We start from the raw sequence: 16,794 nt of genomic DNA on the forward strand, positions 1-16,794 counted from the left end.
TAAATGATGTAACTGTAATCTAAGATGGAATATACCAAACTTTCCTTATTACCCAGTATGCCAATATTAACCAATATAGCATACAGACTTTTTCCTATATCTTCATATGAAATATGGTCTTCTACTGTAGTAATAAATGCATCCCTGCAATGTGACAAGATGAAATATGGCATGCCCCTAAACTGTACTATTATGCATTCCTATAAAAATGAGGATAAATGCAGCCTTTGTGAACCCTATTCCGACCCCCTTTCATTTACATAGCCATTTATTGATGGAGTCTCTCGAAAATATAAGCAATATTCAAGTTCTTATGACTAATAATAATATTCATCCCATATAATAGAATCCTTTACTGCAATCTCCAACATGCAAATATATTTTCGGCAGTATTTCTAAATCCCCCTTTCAGTAGCATACTGTATCCATGTACCTCCAGCACCCTGCTGTGAATGAGGAGATTCAATATTTTACACATTCAGCATGATCATTAAATCCAACGCAAAGTCACTTCAGCTGAATGCTTCATATTTTTAGAATAATTATTGCTTTGGGGAAGAGTCTCAACTATTTATACACGCAGCAGCTCACTGCTAGATTTTACTAGAAAGCACATCACATACTCCCAACCTTCATTTTTCATGCCAAAGTCATTAGAATTCCAAAATGCTAAATTATTTTTTATGGCACTGTATGTCTTGGGATACTTTAAAAGAACAATCACCTAGTAATATCATTTTAATAGAATTTGTTTCTAGTTTCCTAGCTGTTACAATAACTTAGACCTATTTGATCAACTACCCTTCTTCAGCCGATCTTCAGTTAGCTATGTAAAACATAGTCATGCCGATTCCTCCATAGCAGGGCCCTCCATTTTTTGTGGCGCTCTATTCTGGCTAATAGAGAAGGGCTTTACAAGCAGAGGATCGTCTTCCATGATATTCATATGCCCTAATACTGTCCCAGGTAGGACAACCAATCATAATTGGACAGTGGTGTTTGATTTACTCTGCACTATGGACGATATAGGGAGCATGTATCAAATCTGTCTAGCAGAAAAATTTGCCTTGCTGTCCAAAACAACCAATCAGAGCTTAGCTTTCATTTCTTAACACGTTAACTGCTACACAAGAGAATAAAAATATTTCCTTAGGGCAGCGGTGTTTTATAAAATAGAGTGAAAACTTCAAAAACAGAACAATTTCATTAAACTGTGTTATGTTTTATTGTTTACTGTGGATGACTTATATGTAACTCACATGGTGCTAGAATCAATTTTTGCACAGCTTGCCATGTGAGTTGTCTGTGACTCATGACATACTTATTGAATTTGTTTATGAGAATTTAGTCTTTTGTCATTCCACAAGTATTTACTTGTGTCTGGAGTGAGCCTTGCGTGTTCCTGGATGATGACCTCTGAATCATACCCCTTATGTATGTCATGTACCATGATGTACATACAAGAGACATGTGCACTATATATGCTTCACGAGGCACTGGCTCAAAACTAGTGTGAGCTAAATACAACTCACATGGTAGTTAATGTGTCTGAAAAAATGAAAGCTAACCTCTGATTGGTTGCTTTGGGCACCAAGGCCACTTTTTCTACTAGACAGATTTTAGAAATGAGACCTAATTTGCTTTACTATGCTTTCCTTAAGAGAAAACACCGAGTAGTTAAATTAACTATACTCTTTAAGAAGGAGGTACGTCTTCACATAACTGATTTGACCACTATCTAAAATCAAATGAATAACTCTATGCTAACATCTTGCTTTCTGTATACTTGTACGTCATGTGCATTTCTCTAACATATGCACCAAATGTACAGAAACATGTCATAGTTGGGGGAGCGCATGTATCTGACATTTATAGCATATTCTATGGATGCCATAAATGTATGAGATGAGACTATCCTTTTATTAAAGGTTGCACTAACTTATGCTGCTCAAACAAATGCCAAAGTACATTCTTTTGGCGTAAGTCCAGCCCATCCTACCCTATGAGGATACCCCTTTAATTGTATTGACATGCACTATTAATTACGCTCTTTAATATGAGGTGACCCCACAAAAATGTACAGTATACAGCGTGGTTTTCTTTCTTTTTTCAATGCAAGGTAATAGATGATTATATAACATACAGTTTTCTACATCACTGCCACATGCTCAGGGTGTATTCAGTATGTCAGGATCATGTACCTTCATAAGCGCTGAATTTAGGGGAAAAAAAGGAGATCTGAAAAACTACCAGTAAGAAGTAAAGATGAGGTATTTTTTTTGCAAATTGAGATCCACTACAAACTTAAAGAACAGCTCTCGGATTACTACACAAGGTCGTAGTTGAATCGATGTTTCAGTTTATTTTCTGAATCAAGATTATGAAAACACAGAACAGACTTGCATCTGGGATGCACATGAGTAAATAAAAGGGGTTTTTGTAATTATATTAGGAAATAAACTTACAAACAAAGTAGAGTTGGCCTAAACATTGCACCACATTCTGTGCACGTGGAACTGCTTAGCTTTCTTTTTGTTACAAAACGGCATAAATTTAGTTTTGAAGTTGTAAAAATAGTTTTAAAAGCTTAAAAGTGTTTTTATTTGATTTTTCCTATGTTGAATGTAAAATTCCTAATACTTTCAAATAAAGAATTTTAAAAAGTGTACTTAGTAAAGGAAAGAGTTGTGTTTTTCATCAATAAATGAACAATTGAATAAATCACGTTTTTATGTTAAACATATTTCTAAGAATTGTTGGGGGGTTTTTTTCTTTAATTTTTGATGTCACAATTAGAGATGAGCGAACGTACTCTTTCCGAGTGTTTTTGCACTCGAGCACCGCGTTTTCTGAGTACCTGACTACTCTTACGAAAAGATTCGGGGGGCACCGGGGGTGAGCGGGGGGTTGCAGAGGGGAGTGGGGAGTGGGGAGAGAGAGAGAGCTCCACCCTGTTCCCCACTGCTACTCCCCGCTCCACCACGCCGCCCCCTAAATCTTTTCGTCCAAGTAGTCAGTTACTCGGAAAAAGTGGTGCTCGAGTGCAAAAACACCCGAAACGAGTACGTTCGCTCATCTCTAGTCACAATCTGTTTTTTAAAAAATCCTAAAATCCTGCACTTTTCACTCTTACCACAGAGTCTAATGATAGGGTGACACTTCTTGTTCCGTGGAGAAAACTTTTCAGCAGTCACCTCATTATCATCACAGACAGGATTCCAATGGAAAGTAACACCTATATATAGATAACAAGGCACTTTGGATGTCATCGTGGTATCAACGCGAGTCCAATGTAATGTCACAGTGTCAGAACCAAGCCATGTAAGGTACCTGGAGGCACAGTATCATTGTGTTTCTGAAGCTGTGCAAGAAACATCTCCCCAGATGTATACTGCTTGATAGGCTGGCTGGGATAGTAGCCACTATCAGTTGTATTGGTGTGGTTTTTAAACCAGTGTTAAGATTACCCAGGTGCTGGTTATACTCTTTGTACCATAGTCAGTCTGAGTTTGGAAGCCTGTTGTGCTTGTTGTCCTTGCATTCACTTGTGCTATTTCTCTGCTGTCAGTCCTGTCTTGTCACTTCTGTTCTTTGTCCTTTGCCCTGTCACTATCCAAGGTTATCTAGAGAGTGTAGCGAGATTCCCAACATGGGGTAGGCCTTACCAGGGCTTTAGACATGATTAGTCAGGGAGAGAATATTGTCAGTTTTCGCCTAGCGATGCCGCGGAATCCGCGACCTTTCCACAATGTCAATCAAATAGCTTCCATTGATTCAATGGAAGCCGTCCATGCAGAATCTGCACAAAAATGGAGCATACTGCAATTTTTTCCTCTGCGAGTGTAAACTGCAACTAGTTTTCGCTTGTGTGCAGGAAGAATCACTTTTCCATAGCATGCTATGGAAGGTATTTGCAGCGGAATCCAGGGCAGATGCTTGCCCGGATTGCGCAATGCAAATTCGCCCATGTGCAGGCGGTCTTACTTGGCTCTGTGTCCGTCATCTGTGGAACGGGTCAGATATAACAACAAGCTCTACCGTTCACAGAAGGTAATATAATTTGCACAGAATGTGACTATATAGTCCCCCTCCCTGCAAAATGACCTCTGCACAGGCCACAGAACATGCCTAGAACACCCTCCCATTGAAGTCAATGGGTCCTCTCCTTTCCATTGTATGAATAGCCCATGAGTCTACTGTAAAGCATATCTATAAAAACAGCTGTAAAGCATATCACAACAGCAAAGGCAAGAGGACCACCCCCATAGTCATGTGCAAACAAAAGAATAAAAAATCTACAATCAGAAAATAACTTTTGACAAATGGAAAATGTTTCACAATCTGCTTTTAATTAGTAAAGACATTTTAGGTAATTCATCCCCTTTAAGTATTTGCTCTTGTATATCATATACATTATCTACTGACTGTAAAATGACCTGTAACGACCAATATATGACTCTGCAGCAGCAATATCCAATGCCTCACAATAAATGTCTACAGACAGATCACTCCGAGACTGTGCAAGTCATGAAGATAATGGTAATAGATGTCTTGTTCTGAAGCAGGCATCTGTACCGCGATTCCAGATTTACAGCTCTGAACTCTACCTTATACATTATTTAAATGGTATTGGCAAGTCAGCACCCATGCTCTTGGGCAAGAATAATGGCATTTTAGAGTTAAGTCGGCAAGTTAAATGAATAAAAAGAATACATCTATCAAACACAAGGAATGCGCCTCAGTTTTGTCTCCAATTTATTCTGCACACATATTATTCTGTATCCTTTGCTTTGTGAGCAACAGCTCCTCTTACCACAGGGAACTGAAACTCTGTACTTGCCAACTTTCTGTCATTATCAGACACTGACCCTGCACTTGGTATCTCCTCCCGGGAGGCTTTGCTGGATTCTTTAGAAAGACATCTTAACAAAACACTAAGGGCAGCCAAGTGTGAGACCTCCATATGATGAATAGTTATTCAGACCAGGCACACAGTATGACTTTAAATGAATTAGCCACTGCACCTAAAATGCATTTCCTGTTTCAGCGAAAGCAATTAAAGGGAAACTATACAAAAACTATGATTTCAATGAAACCCCTCAACCTTCACCTAAATGATTAGACGGTCGAGAGATTAACACTTTTAGTAGTGTTTGTTATCAACATATAATACTCATCATTTGTATACAGAAAAATTGCCAAGTCAGCTGATTAGACAGAAACCGGGAACATTACAAAACAAAAGGGGTTAAAAACTGTGGCATTGACCATTGTAACTACTATTCATGTATTGATTGATCAATCAATCTATTTCCTGCTACTTATATTATAACAACATATCTTCAGCCCTATACAGAGATTGCTATAGTATATATTAGCTGCTGTCCCATTTGGCGGTCACAATCTAATCTTACTATCTCACATTGTACACTAGAGTTAATTCCATGCATAGCCTATCAATATGCTTTAGGAGTGTAGGAGGAAACTAAGGACATCCAAGCAAACTCCTTGCAGATGTTGTTCATAGTCAGATTTGGACCCAGGACTTTGATGGACATTTCCGCACATCAACTGATTGTTAGTGATGGTTCATAATTCAGCCTTAACTCTAGCCAACATTATGCCAAAGACCCAAACATTCTGACAACTTTTACTTTACATTAACCTATCATATAATATAATTCTAAGGTCATTCACATTCCCTAGTCATATCAAGTCCCTATATTGTTCTTTGCTAACCAAGTCAACAGACATTTCCTTCAGGATCTGGCTAGTTCATAGTAGACTGCATCCCAACTGAGTATTTGTATCTTCTTGGCCTTAGACTAGATAACTCACTCTAGTCTACATGTCTGACAACCTACTTTTATACTTAAGTCCAAAGTCATGCAACAGTTGAGAGATGGAGATTTACTGTTGCAAGTCAGAAGTGTCTTGAACCTCCTTGATACGAATTTGTGACACAAACACGTCAGAAGAGGTGTGAAAGTTTTACAAGTTGCTGTATGAAGGTAGAGGCAACAGAAATGTCTACCTAAGCCCTCTGAATCCAGTAAAACTAAACTGGAATTGACCGGAAAAGAGATAGGAACCCTAGTCACAAGTGCACGCCAAAGCTTTGTTTCTAGCCTGAAGACAAGCATAATAAGAATGCTTTCAGACATGGCAGAAAATTCCACGTCTTACATGCAGATTTTGATGTGAATTTGCCACAGAATTGCCACAGATTTGCTAAGGAAGAAATCCACAGCAATTGTGCAGCAAATCCATGTCAAAATCCATATGTAAGACTTGTGGATTTTGGTATACATTTGTCTATGGAGGAATTTTCTATCAAGTGTTAAAGCACCCTCATTAGGCAGTATCTTGGGTGTGATCTTAAAAGCAGGCATCAGTTTCATATCCAACATTATGTTTCAGGAAAAGGTGGGAACCGTGAGAAAAAACCTTGGAGAACCCCTTTAAGTAAAAAAACAAAAAACTACAGGACTAAAACCGATTGCAAGCGACAAGTTGCCCACGCCTGCTCTAGTCTACCTCTAAAGTGCATATTATCCTTCTGTTTATGATTAGTTGTTGGTTTCCAGCAGATATCTCATACCTCAGAGCTTTTCCACATTTTGCATGTAAACATTTTAAATGTCAGCTATTGTGTTTGTTACCTTTCGAAAATGGATCTCTTTAGTATATGTTTTAATAGAGTCTTCCTACCATCATCGACGGCCACATCTCCATATCATAGAAATAAATTTGACTATTATTGTATTGTACGTCTTCATATGAGACAATAAAGCAATATTTATAATATCAGCCTAAGAAAGAAATGTTCCAATACTTCCATTTAGGAGAATGAGTTTTAAATGAGTACATTAACAAGTGTGAATGTCTCTCTATGCAGATTTTTTGTTTATGCCCAAGTCTGATTCTTTAAGGATTCCATGCACATAGTCACAGCTGGAAGGAACCTTTAGAGTTAATTAATGACAATAATTCTATAAAGCGGCACATGATTAAATGCAAGCATTTGACCCAACTGACCCCAAACCTCAATTATTTTCTTTCTTTTCCATATTATTCATTAATCAATCATTTCAAATTGACCTTGACAATTAATCTATCTAGAAGAAGTTTACTGTGTAAATTTACCTGTCAAAGTATTATGCTGCTGCCCATCTGCCACTTGTTGTTTTGACAACCCTGCTAAAAGGTTCTCATTTAATGGCTTAGATGATTGACTACAAATATTATGTGTTGCAAATGTGCAGACGGAGATTGAAGATGTACTTGTATCTTGAGGCACAGCAAACAACAAATGGGAAATACTAGCTTATATATGTCAATGGTCCAGGTAGTTTTGTGGTATTAGGGTGTCTTATGCATACTAGTAGACTAATGTCCAGTAGGTGGGAGCCGGAAAACTTATAGAAACTGTATGTTTCAATAGATATAGCTATTCTTGATGTTAAGATAGAAAATGAATATTCATACTTGTCATGTGTGCTAAGGATGGGAATATTTTTGTAAAAATCATTGTAATTATTGCTAACGGTCCATTCATAAAATATTGGGCAGCAAAATCTGTGCCTATGTTAACCGTTACGGCATTTAAAGAAACTCTATCACCACCTGTGTGAATAACATTGTGGTTTCTGCACGCTGTTGGGAACTGGTCTGTTTACCTGCCCTTGCAGCAGTGAGAATGATATTTTTCACTGATAGGTTAGAGTAACTGTACAACCACTGAAATGTATGTGCAGTGGAAGAACTCTGGGCCCAAGGCAATGTAGTTTGACTTTCTTTTTTTTCTGCCTTATCGTTTAGGTATCTGGACTGAGCTCAAATCTAAAAAGGAACAAACCTAAAGGTGCTTTTACGCCTAACGATTAGAGATGAGCGAGCATACTCGCTAAGGGCAGTTGCTCGAGCGAGTATTGCCCTTAACGAGTACCTGCCCGCTCGGAAGAAAATATTCGGGTGCCGATGGGGGGCGGGGAGCGGCGAGGGAGAGCGAGGAGGAACGGAGGGGAGATCTCTCTGTCCCTCTCTTCAACCCCCCGCTCACTCCCGCAACTCACCGCTCCCCCGCGCCGTCAGCCGAATCTTTTCTTCCGAGTGGGCAGGTACTCGCTAAGGACAATGCTTGCTCAAGTGATTACCCTTAGTGAGTATGCTTGCTCATCTCTACTAACGATGTCAGAATTTGCTTGTTTACTCGTGGAGTCTGTTTATACAGTCAGATACATCGTTGGCTCGTTCACTCTCTAAATCATTCAGTTGTTCACATTGGCTGTACCAGTGAATGAGAATGACTGAGCAATCGGCATTTAAACTGAATGATCAGTGAGGAGCCAACGATGATCTTCATGCTTGATTAAATGAATGCTGAATGATAAATGAATGAATTATCATTCATTGCTCGATCCTTGGCTGTGTTTACACTGAGCAATTACAGTTCATCTTCGCTCATTTAAATTATTTTTTGAACAATAATCATTCCGTAGAAAAGGGCCTTAAACAGGAGATTGAATTATTCTTTTCAAATTGACACTAAATGGATTATTAAATCTATAGATAGCAAAGGGCAGAGGGTGTCAAATGAATTGTGACAGGAGATACCTATATTTGATAGGAGCTACATGTTGATGTTCACTACCAGCAGCTATCCCAGGAGCCGTATGGCTGCACAATATGCCCTTTTTAGCTTTAAAAAGGACAATATTGTCCGAATTGTTGTACTGCAATTTATGATGTTCCTTTGGAACTACTTAAGTAACTTTCACAGAGGTATTCTGATCCCCTGCAAGTGGGGTCAGCAATCAGCACACAGTTTCCCACAATCCTCCAATAGACAAGTGCGACCATTATGTTAAAATTAACCGCAGTCATAACAACAGCATTAACACTGAGTTGTCTCATCAATGTTATCACAGGCTCCAGCATTTTGGTATACACCTTATTAAAGCTCTTTTACCTAAGTATACAGTATATATGGCAGTTACTACTTGTGGTGTAATAGTCTGTATTTATAATATGTTAAGGTTGCTGTAATAGAAATCAGCTTTCCATATAGTGAGAGTGTGATAGACTTTTACTCATACACAGTAGCCAATCAGAGGGAAAAGAGCTACAGGGAAGGGGCAGAGCAGCCGCCTGAACGAATGATGAGACAAGAGGTGTGTCCCAGACTACCTCAAACTCAGTGGATAAACTATAGTCACATCACAGGGCTGCCCCAAGGAGCTGAGATAAAGGCAAAACAGCAGGTAATTGAGGAAAATATATAGCATATATGGCAATCTTCAGCATGGAATAAAGCAATGGACTAAAAATGTACAGAGGTAGCAAGTGTTAAAAAATGTTCAGCCTACTACCTTAATAGTACAATGATTGTATGCCATTTGTGTAGCATGCCCAATCTAATACTAAGTGAATGAGCTACATGCTAAAGAAATACGCATGTCACTCAAACATCCATTTCACATTTGCTACATCGGTATGCTGATGTAAGGCTCTAGCATTAGTTCAGCCCCAGTCTTACTCCACTTGTCACACTACTTATAGAGAGTAGAGTAGTGAAGAAAGATATTTGTAGAAAGGCCAAAAGTAACATTCCATTTTTGAGACAAGATTTCAAAAGATGAACTCCCATCCTCAGGTCCATAACACTAAGTACAAATTCTTTGGAGATGTCAAAAGGAATAAATGAAGAATAGATAACTTTCATCATTGAGGAAAACTTCAGCCACATTGCAAGAAGAGACCGTACAGTATGTCTCTATAGAAAAGATATACATCATTCTTTGATGCTAACGCTAAAGCAAATATACTGCACGTGGGCAGAAATAGCATCCATGTAACAATGCAACATTAATGGGAAGTTTGCAAAATATTGGATACTATGTTTATGGTTTGATATTCGGAGTTGTAACACTTTGCAGCAGCATGATATAGCCTGTCTTTATCACAGAACTACAGGGAAACATCACTAGAAGATTGTTATACTAGCAATCAGAAAGAAATGTCTAATGAGATTTTAACAAACATAATTGTGCTGGTCATTCATCGCATTCATTGTTCGGAATGTTTTGCAAACATGATTTACCAAGAGTTTGAGTATGTAAGTTTTTGTGATAATAGCGCTGAAGGACCACTTCATGAAAGAGCCTGGATGATTGTACAAACTAGAAGCTGGATGAAGGTTATGGGACTAAGGAAATGTAATAAAATGCTTCTTATTTTTTTTAGTAATTATTTCTTTACTTAAATTATTTTGAAATAATTAACATAACCAAACACACTTGAGACGTAACAGCCCAGGTCTAAGACAAAGACTCGGTAGACATATAATATGGGAACAAGTGTTAAGGTTCTTTGAGACAAAACCATTAGCATTCAAAAAAGCAAAAGTGAACGGTAATCATTTAGTCAAAATGTGAACCAGTGATCGAACAATAATCATTCACTTTTTGTTCATCATTCATTTTATGCAGGCATAGAATTCATCGTTGGCTCGTTCGCTTATTGTTCGGTTTAAACAGTGCTCATTCAGGCCCTCTCATTCACTTATACAAAGAATGTGAAAGACTGAACAATGAGCCAACAATGTATCTGCTTGTCTAAACAGGCTGCCTGAGAGTGATGGAGCTAGCAATGATCGGTGTAGAAACAGGCTCCTGCAGCACTCAATTCAAATGCAGATCTTGCAGAGATGAAAATATTAAAGCCCATGCAAAGCCACTTCCACTGAGACCATGGACCTCCAGTCCCATCCAATGTCCACCGAATATTAGAAATACGTGGCAGCATCAAAGGTGATAAAAAAGACAAACTTCTTTATTGCTCCATGTTAAAAGCAGAACAGGCAACGTTTCGACAATCAAGTCTTTGTGAATCCAGGCTTGACAAAGACTTGATTGTCGAAACGTTGCCTGTTCTGCTTTTAACATGGAGCAATAAAGAAGTTTGTCTTTTTTAACACCTTTGATGCTGCCACATATTTCTAATATTCGGTGGAGCGAGCAATGATGTCACTTGCTTGTTCAAATGATAATTTGTTCTTCAAAGTGTAGGAAAATCTATTTTCATATAGATTTCCAATTTTTCCTATGCCCAGAGATTCCCAGGCTCCAAATTCAGGGTTTGTGAGGATGGAGCATAGAAAACATAAAGTAAGTACCCAGATCGAACTAAAGATACTGATGAGAAAAAATAATGCTGTCACACATGGGACAAGATTAGCAAGCTACGGGAAGAGTGATACAATAAAGGGGGAGATTTAACCCCCAAAAGAACTTTGTCCCTGAGAAGTAGCTGCTGTTTATTCCAGTTCTGAGCTGTGATAGAGATGCCATCATGGCATGGCATCTCCACTGGTGCTGTGATGGCCAGAAGGGAGAAAATCTCTAACTTTCCTAGGAGCTGTAGATTTGGTTCACTTTAAGCATCTTTTAGACTGGGAAAAACAAGATTTTTGGTAGATTGGTAGTGTTCCCTTTGTTGATTATAGAAGGATACATATGTCTAGCAAGTTACTCTTGGGATGCACAAATAGATGAGTCAAGAATGTCCATTATACATATTGCAAAAAATGACAAAAAATTATTTGAATGATCGGGTTATGAGCCATTTTTGAGCCCAAAATCATCAAGTATGCAGGTTTCAATCGACTATATCTTTATGGGATGTTGTAGTCTCACACATGGCAGCCTAGCAAGGGAAAGAGAATTTCCTGGTTTTAATCGGTGCAGCAGTAAGTATCTATCTTACCATCTATCTACTCTTGCAGATGTCGTCAACAGGACTGTAGTTATTTAAGTCTCCTCCTACTATGCATCCTATTGAAATGAATGGAGTGAGCAGTCTGAAGGGGATGAAGCTAATAAACATCATAGAGAGCTTAATTCAGTATTAGAAACTTGAATTTATATGCTGATATGCATAAGAGGTTTTTAAGTGGATTACTGTAGGCATGCTTTTTGGACGTTATCATGTTATGTAAATATCTTAATGACTTCAATCTTGATACACATAATTTGACAAGACTGAAAATAAAAACTAAATTCTTTCCCGTAGTGTGTAATCCAAAGAAGGATTCATGTGTGTTTATCAGCTGACACATTAACACATAACGACTAATGTCACAGAGGATGTAAACATCTACTACTGTGTATGTCCTTAAATGTAGCAATCAGCTTTGTGGTCAATCCACATGTGTGCAACGTCTAATGAATGTCTTTAGTAATAGATACAAAGTACTATGCCATCATAGTAGTGCACACCTTGCGTGTATTTGATTGGCTGCCTGTTGGGTGCATTTAATATATACATACAATCCACTAAAAATTGCTAGTAATATATTTGCTTGTTTTATTTCAGCCAAGCTTTTTTCAAATATGGAGCCCAGGGGGAAGATTAAGGATTTCCTTTGTAAACTTTGATTCTAACCTCGATTAAGTGTGGATACACCTTCAAGGCCCAAGAACCTTTCAAGCCATTTTCTGTTCTCTGTTTTCTCTCACAGCGTGCAACCAACATATTTGCTTTCTTTACTGTTATTGACTGAAACTGACCTTTTCCTTGTTCTTAATATTTTATATCCTCTTTGCTGTTCTACTTTTGTTATAAGTCTATCGCATACAAAGTCTTCTAGGTACTAGATGCAGAGGAAAACCACTTAAAATCAATGTCAAAGGAATAGAAAATAGAAAAACAATAAAAATGCTAAATGGATACATTCATAAATCAGGGAGCGTCACTGGTATGTCAATATAAAAAATATAGTATTTCACACCCTTCAATCCAGTTAATATAAACACATCATATAGGCATCCTTTAAAAAAGGACTAAATATATATTCAGGACCAAGCCTTTGACTTAGCTTAACACTCCAGGTTGTTGAGAAATTTTAGGCCTGTGGTTTCAATGAAACTCACTTGTGGCAAAATGTATACAAAAACTTCAAGCTTCAACACATTTCATGGATTGAAAGAACTTAAAGAATGATCAGAGCTGATCTAAAGAGATAGACCAGTGTTTTCCAAACTCCAGTCCTCATGACACCCCAACAGATCAGGTTTCAGAATCTCCATTGCATTGCACAAATGATGTTATTATTGTCAGTGCCACAGACATTTCCACAAGTGTTCTCTCTATAGCATATCCTCAAATACTGACCAGTTTGGGGGTCGTGAGGACTGGAGTTTGGGAAACACTAAACTAAACAAATGATTAAAACAAAGTTTTCTGTAAGAGAAAGAAATGACTTACCATTTTCTGTGATGATGCGTGGAACTTCCTTTTCTGCCGGAGAAATACATCGAATTTGGTTTCCAACGACGTGTCCATCGATCTCCGAAAGATCTTCAAATGTGCAGTTGACACCAGCAGACAGCTCTGGCACATTATAAGCTTCCAATACAAGCTGTAACCCATAGAATATAAACATGTCAACAACAGTGCTCAAATAACACATGGAAAATGAAAGAAATGGAGGAAAGAAGAAAGATGGGTAGATTTGGTAGAAATGTTTTTATTACAAGGCCTTTAAGAATAAGAATCTTTAAAGACTTGCAAAATATTCAGCCAATTTTTTAGAGTGCTGATTAGAGATGAGCGAACGTACTCGGTAAAGGCGATTTCGCAATCGAGCACCGTGATTTTCGAGTACTTCACTACTCGGGTGAAAAGTACTCGGGTGCGCTGTGGGGCGGGGGGTTGCAGAGGGAAGCGAGGGGTAGCAGCGGGGAACAGGGGGGAGCCCTCTCTCTCTCCCTCTCCCCCCACTCCCCGCTGCAACTCCCCGCTCACCCACAGCGCACCCGAGTACTTTTCACCTGAGTAGTGAAGTACTCGAAAGTACTCGATTGCGAAATCGGCCTTACCGAGTACGTTCGCTCATCTCTAGTGCTGATTAACATACATGTTGATTATTGTTCATTTAATTTTATTTGAAGGTTCATCCCCATTAACTGACTATACATTTTCCATTCACATGGGAAAGAATGGTCAGCATTCATTGGCTGGTTGTTGGATCTTTTACATGGACCAATTTTTGAGTAATTAAGAGTTCAGGGGAACATTTGGGGCCAATCGGCCTGTATAAAAGAACCTTAAGGTACTTCTTTTCATTTACCTGGTTTAGGCATGCATTGGTTTTGCAACAATATTTTTTTTCTATATTGGAATACCATGATTTTTCCTCCATTAATTTTGGTGACAGATTTCTATCCGATTTCTATACAAGCAATATACATGTACAAAATATATATATATTTGTGTTCACACATTTAAGAGTCAAATGTAAACATATAGCACTAACACTTTTTAGCATTTCATTCTCTTTTTTAATGTATGTTTGCCAGGTATTACATTTATTTTAATATACGTAGAGTTTACACTGTTCAAGACAGTAAAACATACAGTATGTATAAATATTTTTTTTTATATCAGCCAAAGGTCAAGAACACCCCTGGAGGGTTTTTTTAATTTTAGATTTTATATTTACATTTAACAAAGCTGCTATTTACAAGGAAAAATAGCTCAACAACAATTACATTTGCCACAGTAGGGGCTTATCTCCCTTTAATCAACTATAACCTGGTAAAGAGGCTTATGGAACCAGTTATTTGGTGGCCAACAGTTAACAAATATGCTTTATTATACATATTCTCTGTGTCTCTTCCAGTCTTCTTTTCATATTGTTGCATCTTGGAGGTCAGCTAGTTACTTGTCCCTCTCTTTTGTCTCGTGACATAAAGTTTGCAATGTAGGAAGGGTGAACCTAGACTACCGCAATAGGGCATTACTTATATGTCTAAATAGGGTTTGTTGACCAAACCCCAGGGACCATAGGGTTAGATTATAACTCTAGAGTGAGGGTGAGGGATACGATGTGCGCACTTGGTATATCCCACTGAGCTACATAACCCAGAGGCTCTAACTTTATTAGCCATCTGTGAATCAGTGGAGTAAATGTGCCATGGTGCATATCGGTATATTACATTTACTTATACATTTTTCTTATGAGGCCTTCTTTATCATTTTTATAAAAGGATATTAATAAAAGTTACGTTTTAATTTAGAAGGAGTTCAGTCTGTGAAGGCACTATTTATATAACTGATTCCCCTGCTGCTGTGATTTTTGCATTAGTAATTATGCCCCAATGTCTACTAAATAATCCCTAACTAAAGGTCCATTTACACCAGCCGATGATCACTAAAAAAACGCTAAAAGTCGATCGTTTTAGCAATAATCGTTGCATCTAAATATGCGCCCACCGTGCACTTTTCAGGCACTGCTAGCTAATCATAAAATTCAGTCCAACCTAAAAATCGTCAGTCAGCCTTATCAGCAGTTCTCCACGGGTAGTGCTAATAGCATTGTTTCCCGCTATAGAACAAAGGATCTGAATGCAGATAAGAGCCCTAGGGCTCTTAACTGCTTTCAGCTAAGGCTCCATTTCCACACTTAATTGCTTTTAAGTAGCTGAGTAGCTACTTAAAAGTTTATGCAAAATGATGGCTCAAAGCTGTCACTCAAACTGTAGTTTGAGCGATCTTTTAGTGTTCATCGGCCCGTGAAAATGGGCCTTTACATGTACTAAAGCATTGTTAGGTTATTGACTGGACTAGCCTTACTAGATAAACTCCAGGATAAGCAAGAGCTGTGCAGATAAACTGTCATTGTAAGGCTTGCTGTCTAAAGCCAATGCTGTGTCTTCCAGTAGGAGAAATCAATAAATTAACAAATTATGTCAAATATATCATAATAACACATACTACAAAATGTATCTGGTATAATTTACAACATACTAGACAGCTTATATACCACCTGCTGTCGTACTTGCTTATTGCCCCAGAAAATGTTACTAGCCAATGATACATTTTTACCACTAAGCTTCATCTCTAAACTTTCTACATATCAGTCATACATGTCAGCTCTTTCAGAAATATGTTGCATGTTCAATAGTCTGAAACCAATTAAGTGACTTTTCTGCCCCAGTATACTTAATAAAGTGACTGCACAGAGGGCATGTTTCATTTATAATACATAAAGTTTAGCTTTGCTAAATGTTCTCTCTTTTAACTTTTAGTTTATAAAAATTCTCACAATACATTGCAAAGCGGTGGAATAAAATCAAAGAACCATTGGTTTTAGTATTGGAATACAATTGAAAGAAGCTAAAAAAAACAAGATTTGAAGTTAAAAAGAAGCACAATTAAAATGTCTTGACAATATTTCTGTTTAACTACAGAGCTTGTTCAATATTGCTCAATATTGAATGAGATTTTTTTGTACTAAAGAACCGAACAAGCACAATAATATTATTTGCAAAAAGCCGATGCTTCACGCAATGTAGATACAAATGGGCCGCTCCGACCAAGAAAAGATGAGACGCTCAAAGAAATTGACGATTTCAAGGATGAGCACATTATGCTGAAATAGTATTGTTATTCTTCGCTGCTCTGAGCAGAAGATCCATTCAAAATAGATCTTGTAAATCTTTAAAATAATTCTGCTGCAAATAATTACCCCAGAACACTGCAATCAAGTGCATTTTTTCAAAGAAAATCAATTACTCTTTTTAAAGCTGTAGATTCTTGAAAAAAACACAATTGCTAAAGGCAGAAAGGCCAGTTATTACCGAGTCACTCTATTATCTTTGGTTAAATGGACTTTTCATGGAGTCTATCTGTCATTAGAAGATATCCAGCATAAGAGCAGTAGTGTAGATAGATACTGTCATCACTTCATGATGAATTGTGGTGCGGTATTAACCATTAATTACTTTTACC

General features: G+C 37.8%; 1 protein-coding gene across 2 annotated transcripts in view; it reads right to left on the reverse strand.

Annotated features, from left to right (window-relative positions):
• PLXNA4 (plexin A4) overlaps positions 1-16,794 on the reverse strand; it is a 683,798-nt gene that overhangs the window by 181,355 nt on the left and 485,649 nt on the right. For both annotated transcript variants that reach the window (XM_066592134.1, XM_066592133.1), the window contains exon 7: positions 13,267-13,420. In XM_066592134.1, the coding sequence (XP_066448231.1) occupies positions 13,267-13,420 (154 nt within the window). The remainder of the gene's footprint in view (positions 1-13,266; positions 13,421-16,794) is intronic.

The sequence above is a fragment of the Eleutherodactylus coqui genome, chromosome 2, assembly GCF_035609145.1.
Source record: "Eleutherodactylus coqui strain aEleCoq1 chromosome 2, aEleCoq1.hap1, whole genome shotgun sequence".
NCBI lineage: Eukaryota > Metazoa > Chordata > Amphibia > Anura > Eleutherodactylidae > Eleutherodactylus > Eleutherodactylus coqui.